Source organism: Olea europaea, unplaced genomic scaffold (assembly GCF_002742605.1).
Source record: "Olea europaea var. sylvestris unplaced genomic scaffold, O_europaea_v1 scaffold747, whole genome shotgun sequence".
In the NCBI taxonomy this organism is placed as follows: domain Eukaryota; kingdom Viridiplantae; phylum Streptophyta; class Magnoliopsida; order Lamiales; family Oleaceae; genus Olea; species Olea europaea.
The window spans coordinates 299,886-306,740 of record NW_019265877.1 but is presented as its reverse complement, the minus strand read 5'-3'; the positions used below and the strand labels follow the sequence as shown (position 1 = coordinate 306,740).

Genomic DNA, 6,855 nt, shown 5'->3' with positions numbered 1-6,855 from the left:
AAATTTTATAAAGAAAAAAAAATAAAAGGAAAAAAAAAAAAAAAAAAAAAAAAAAAGGAGAGAAATCCAAAAGCTGAGGATCAAGTTGTAACAATTCAATAGTTGATCCAGACCATGAACGAAGATTGAAGAATTTGGAGATCAAATTTCATATTTTGGAAAGTAAAGGACTTGAATTGAACCAAAGAATACATAAGTTGTGAGAATAAAAGGGCTTAAAGACTAAAATTTATTATAATAAAAAATTGAGGACTTGATGGGTAATATTGCATTTAAGACTTTCAGCTTGTTTGGGAGTATTTTTTGGCCCAAAAAATTGATTTTTTGACCGTTATTTTCAACCGTCATATTTGACTTCTTCTCTTACAGGTAGACTTCACTTTTTTCCTAACGATCAAAAAATTAATTTTCAAAATCATTCCCACACAGGCTCTTTGAATTGAAGTCAAAGATGGTGGCTATAAAGTTGTATTATAATTCACGCAGGAGGCCGGGAGCTTTTTTGGGAAAAAAATTAGAGTCCCTTTTATGATTAAACTTGTGGTAACTAGGTTTTATAGATATATATTTATATATATGCACAGAAAACGAGGAGGAGAGATGAGCCAACTTGATATATTTCATGCAAAATTTGGTGGCTGCTTTTATTGTTTTTTTGGAGAGGGATATATATGTACAGGCAGAGAGGAATTGGAGGCAGCCAATTTGATAATTTTTTTATTTTATTTTACACACACTTTGAGGCTGCAGAGGAGATTGACGCAGACGGAGGGAAAAATAGAAGGAAGCTGTTGGAGGGAATACACGCAGAACCCAACTGCAGATTCACGTTCCAAAAATTTATTCACGTTCTGTCAATTAATCTTGTGATATCTTTCATAATTTCTTATTTTTCTTTCATCAATATGCGTAGCTAAATTTATTTTTAGGGCGAATAATGTAACTGATTTGGGACCTTTATTCCTTTTATTTGAGACTATTGTTCTTTTATATTTTATGTATGGATTTTAATTATGTTTTTAATACGTTGAATTTTTCTGGTCAATTATTCAATAATTTTGTAAATAATAATTACGTAGATATGCAGATTCTTGTTTATACCACATATTAAAATTCAGTAAATTAATATAATATGTAGAGATACATATATTAATTACCGCGGTCCTATAGAAATTCTTAGAACTATTATTTCGTTTAATTAAATTTAATTTGCATAGAGATATGAAATTGAACTAATTAAATATGTTCAACGAGAACACAAGATGGGTAATTTGAATACAATAGAAGAATTCAACGAACACTATTTTAGTTTTATGAATCTCGATATTAGAAATAAAGGTGACCAATAGGTTAATTTGTTTTGTCGTAATCCCCATTTATTAATTGAATTCCCACTCATTTTCTGTTGCATTCACAAAATTTCTAGCAGTTAGATTTAAAAATCACATTCAATTATTATTATTATTTATTTATTTTCATTAAATAGAAGTTAAGAATAATAAATTGAGTACTGAAATATAGTACTCATGAGAACGATAATTCGGACTCAAAATGTCTACTTTACTACTTATTACGATTCGTCCACTAGCGGGATAAAATCGACAACAAGTTTTTGACGCCGTTGTCGGGGACTTACTTTTAGTCTTAATTTATTTATTTTATTTTTTATCTTATTTTTAGTTGTTATTTGATTTGCTTATTTTCTTTTATTTACAGAAAACTGTGTTCGTTGTATGCTCCGTGTCCAAGGCGAGATCTTAAACCATTTGATTCGAAAATAGAATGTACCTTCAGACGAAAACTCAGGGAACACAAACAAAAACTGCAACATCAAATGACTAACAATCTAAACAATCATATCCCTATACAGTCAATTAGACAAATGGCCGCGAGAGCTAAACAGTAAGAGCAAAGGGAAGTAAATGAAGAAGACTTGCCAGTTTCTATGTTTTTGACGCCTATAGCAGCACCTGCACGGTCCAACATAGTATATCTAGATTTTAGGGTAAATAACTTCCAGATACGGGCTGATTGGATTAATTTGATGAGCAGCACTCTGCAATTCTACGGGTTACCTCATGAGAATCCAAACACACGTATCTCAAGGTTTCTCAAGAATTGCCAGAATTGTCATGCTCCTGGGGTTAATGAGGACGCCATCAAGCTGCGATTATTCTCATATACACTGAGAGATGTAGCATTGGAATGGCTGGATTTCGAAACGGATAGAAGTATTACAATATGGGAGGAATTGACTAGGAAATTCTGCAATAAGTTCTTTCCATCAGCTAAGGTAGCAAAAATCAGACTGAAAATTCAAACTTTTCAACAGAGAGATGGGGAGAGCTATCACGAGGCATGGAACAAATTTAAACAGTTGATGAGGAAGTGTCCAAATCATGGGATCGCCATTGGAAATCAAGTGCAGTATTTCTACACGAGACTTTCACCACTATCCAAATCTCAAGTGGATTCCTCTGCAGGTGGATCGATCATAGGGAAATCAGTGCAACAATATATGGATCTATTTGAGTTGATTGCTACTACTCATTCCATGTTTTCATCAGAAAGAGTGGTGCCTCCAAAAGCAACGAGGATATATGAATTAGAAAGCACAACATCTACCAACGCCCGAATAGCAGCATTGACAAAACAAGTAGAGTTATTAGTCAAGTCATAAACAAAAGGAGCACATGTAGTGATAGTCGGTCCAGCATACGAAAACTGCGGGGCTAATCATCTAACTGAAAATTGTACATCTATGGGGTTTCCGGAAGAAGAAGTCAACTTCATTCAAAATTGCTCTTGAAATTTTAATCCCTTTTCGTAAACATATAACCCAGGATAGAGGCAACACCCAAACTTCAGATGGTCAAATAATCATCAAGGGAGCAGTTCAAACAATAACCAGCCAAAGAAAAAAAAGTTTGGGGGAGATGTTCAACCAATACATGCAAAAGATAGACAAGGAGTTCCAGCAGTTGACACTAACTTTCAAAATTAGCAAGCATCCATCAAGAAACTGAAAACTCAAATTGGACAGATAGCTCAACAACTTGCAGAACGTCCACAAGGGACATTGCCAGGCAACACAATTGTTAATCTAAAAGAGCAAGTGCAAGCTATTACAATTAGAAGTGGAGTAAAACTTCCAGAGATACATGTGAAGAGACCAGACAGAAAAGATAAAGAAGTAATGGGTGAAGAGGTTGGGACAGAAGCAGAGTCTGAACAACCAACTAACGAGGAGGACAAAAGGAAAGAAACACCCACAGTGAGAGCACCCAACCCCGTGAAAGCTTATGTGCCACCAATTCCCTTCCCTCAAAGGTTACAGAGAAAAAAGTTGGACAAGCAGTAAGCCAAGTTTGTGGAGATTTTCAAGAAACTGCATATCAATATTCCGTTTGCAGATGCAATAGCGCAAATGCCGAGTTATGCAAAATTCTTGAAGGATATCCTGTCTAACAAAAGGAAGCTGGAAGAACATGAGACTGTCTGCCTAAACGAGGAGTGCAGTGTAATTCTATTGAAAAAGCTACCTCCTATACTAAATGACCCAGGGAGTTTTACAATATCTTGCACAATTGGTTCTAACTATTTTGAGCATTCTTTATGTGATTTAGGTGCCAGTGTTAATTTGATGCCCCTCTCTATTTACAGGTCTCTTGGATTAGGAGAAACAAAACCTACAACCATCTCTTTGCAATTGGCTAACAGATCGATCAAACGACCGAAGAGGATTATTGAAGATGAGATAGTTAAAGTTGATAAATTTATTTTTCCTGCTGATTTCATCATTTTGGAAATGGAGGAGGATTCAAACATCCCTCTAATCTTGGGAAGACCCTTCTTGGCTACTGGAAGAGCACTGATTGATGTTTACGATCGAAAGATGATTTTTCGGGTGGACAATGAGCAAGTCATATTCAACATGTTCAAGGCGATGAAACATCCACTGACTTTAGACACCTGTTGCCAAGTAGATGTTCTTGAAGTGTTGGTGGCAGATACATTTGAGACAGAGCATCAAACAGTTCTTTGTAAAGCAAAAATTGCACAATCAGGAGTAATAAGTGCAGAAAAAACTGAATGTGTTGTCAACTTGGCTAAGCAACCAATAAGAAGAAGACATTGGCCAAGCAACCAATAGGAAGAAGACATTGGCAGTATGAATTTCTTGGTGACAACCTTTCACCTCCAGTACCTTCATTGGAAAATGCACCTATTCTTGAACTAAAGCCCTTGCCTTCACATCCCCATTATGCATATTTGGGAGAATCTACAACATTTCCTGTAATCATTGCAAATGACATGACAATGGAAGAGGAGATTAAATTGTTGGAGGTACTCAGGCAGCACAAAACGGTAATTGGATGGACAATAGCTGACATCAGAGGAGTAAGTCCAACTCTTTGTATGCACAAGATTTTAATGGAGGACGGGTCAAAGCCATCAATAGAAGGACAACGCAAATTAAATCCAATCATGAAAGAAGTAGTGCGAAAATAAGTGCTGAAATTGTTGGATGCAGGTATTATCTATCCAATCTCTGATAGTTCATGGGTGAGTCCAGTGCATGTTGTGCCAAAAAAGGGTGGAATCAAGTGGAGAACAACGAGCTGATACCAACACGGTTAGTGACAGGATGGAGAGTATGTATAGATTACAGAAAGCTAAACAATGCAACCAGAAAAGATCATTTTTCATTGCCATTCATTGGTCAGATGTTGGAGAGGTGGCTGGTCATTCTCATTACTGCTTTCTGGGCGGATATTCTAGGTACAATCAGATAGTTATTGCTCCAGAAGATTAGAAGAAAACAACCTTCACATGTCCCTATGAAACTTTTGCGTCTAAAGGATATCTTTTGGTTTATGCAATGTACCCGCAACCTTTCAACGGTGCATGATGGCCATATTTTCTGACATGGTAAAAAAATACATCGAAGTATTCATGGATGATTTTTCTTTGTTTGGAGATTCATTTGATGACTGCTTGGATCGGTTGGCTCTTGTATTGCAAAGATGTGAAGAGAAGAACTTAGTGCTAAATTGGGAAAAATGACATTTCATGGTAAAAGAGGGGATAGTGCTGGGCCACAGGATTTTTTCAAAGGACATTGAAGTTGACAAAGCCAAGATACAAGTAATTGAAAAATTGCAGCCTCTTAATTCAGTTAAGGGGATCGGAAGCTTTTTAGGACATGCAGAGTTTTATAGAAGGTTTATTCAAGATTTCTCAAAAATTACAAAACCTCTGTGTAATCTACTAGAGAAGGATGTGCTTTTTCGCTTTTCTAATGAATGCTTAAATGCTTTTAATACTTTGAAAGAAAAGTTAACGTCTGCACCTGTGATAGTAGCACTTGATTGGGATCTACTGTTTGAACTTATGTGTAATACTAGTGAGTTTGCAGTGGGAGCGGTGCTTGGCCAACGTAAAAACAAAGTGTTACATGTAATCTACTATGCCAGCAAAACCTTGACAGATGCTCAGATCAACTACGCAATAATGGAAAAAGAGATGCTAGCAGTGGTCTTTGCCTTCGACAAATTTCGTTCTTATCTAATTGGTTCAGAGGTGATAGTCTACACTGACCATACAGTATTGAAATATTTGTTTGAGAAGAAGGATGCTAAATCTAGGCTGATTCAATGGGTTCTGTTACTGCAAGAGTTTGAGATTGAAATTCAAAACAAAAAGGGTACAGAAAATTAGGTAGCGGATCATTTATTAAGGCTGAAGCAACTGGGTGATTCAGATGATGTGGATATTAATGAGGTTTTCCCAGATGAATAGTTATTACAGATAGAAAAGGCTCATGGTATGCAAACATTGTTAATTATTTAGCTAGTGGCTATATGGATCCTGATCTCACCTATCAGTAGAAGAAGTTCATTCATGAAGCGAAATTCTATTATTGGGATGATCCAAATTTATATAGGAGAGGAGCAGACCAGATCATTAGGAAATGTGTGCCAGAGGATGAGATTCCCACTAAAACAACAACAAAGGTGCTTCAATGTGGTTTCTTTTGGCCTTCACTATTCAAGAACTGCCACAGTTTTTGTAAGTCATGTGATAAGTGTCAGAGAACATGTAACATATCAGCGTGTCACGAGATGCCACTTAACAACATTCTGGAGGTGGAAATATTAGATGTCTGGGGGGTTGATTTTATGGGTCCCTTTCCAGCATCTTACAACAACCAGTACATTCTAGTGGCAGTGGATTATGTCTCTAAATGGGTAGAAGCTAAAGCATTACCTACAAATGATACAAGGGTAGTGGTGAACTTCATAAAGAAACACATCTTTAACCGCTATGGATCACCTAGGGCCATAATAAGTGATGGTGGAACTCACTTCTATAATCAGTTATTCCAGGCAGTGCTGCATAAGTACGGGGTACAACATCGAATTGCCACTTCTTACTACCCTCAGACAAGTGGATAGGTGGAAACCTCGAACTGGCAATAGAAAAGAATTCTGAAGCTCACTATGAATGCATCTAGTAAGGATTGATCAAAGAAATTAGACAATGCTTTATGGGCATATCGCACTACTTACAAGACACCCATTGGGATGTCCCTATATCGACTAGTTTTTGGAAAAGTATGCCACTTACCAGTGGAGTTTGAGCATAGAGCATACTGGGCATTGAAGCAATTAAACATGGATCTCGAAAAGGCTGGAGAAATAAGAATATTGCAATTATATGAATTGGAAGAATTTAGAAGAGAAGCATATGAGAATGCAGCCATTTACAAAGAAAGGACGAAGCAGTGGCATGACAAGAACATCAAGCAAAGAATTTTTAGAGTGGGAGATCAACTGCTTTTATACAATTCCA

The 6,855-nt window shown here is 36.5% G+C and overlaps 1 protein-coding gene across 1 annotated transcript; it reads left to right on the top strand.

Moving 5' to 3' along the window:
- Window positions 1–3,427: 3,427 nt before the first annotated feature.
- Window positions 3,428–4,816, top strand: LOC111391067. The gene is made up of 3 exons (XM_023016210.1): window positions 3,428–4,094; window positions 4,205–4,347; window positions 4,577–4,816. Exons 1-3 carry the CDS (start codon window positions 3,428–3,430, stop codon window positions 4,814–4,816), a joined length of 1,050 nt encoding a protein of 349 aa, XP_022871978.1.
- Window positions 4,817–6,855: the final 2,039 nt, after the last annotated feature.

What these genes read in the sequence shown, in the direction of transcription:
- LOC111391067 (XM_023016210.1), top strand. Translation starts at nt 3,428, where the DNA reads ATGCCGAGTTATGCAAAATTCTTGAAGGATATCCTGTCTAACAAAAGG. An exon ending in AAGTGCAGAAAAAACTGAAT is followed by an intron (nt 4,095 to 4,204) that starts GTGTTGTCAACT and finishes TTTCACCTCCAG; the next exon opens with TACCTTCATTGGAAAATGCA. An exon ending in AGGAGATTAAATTGTTGGAG is followed by an intron (nt 4,348 to 4,576) that starts GTACTCAGGCAG and finishes GGGTGAGTCCAG; the next exon opens with TGCATGTTGTGCCAAAAAAG.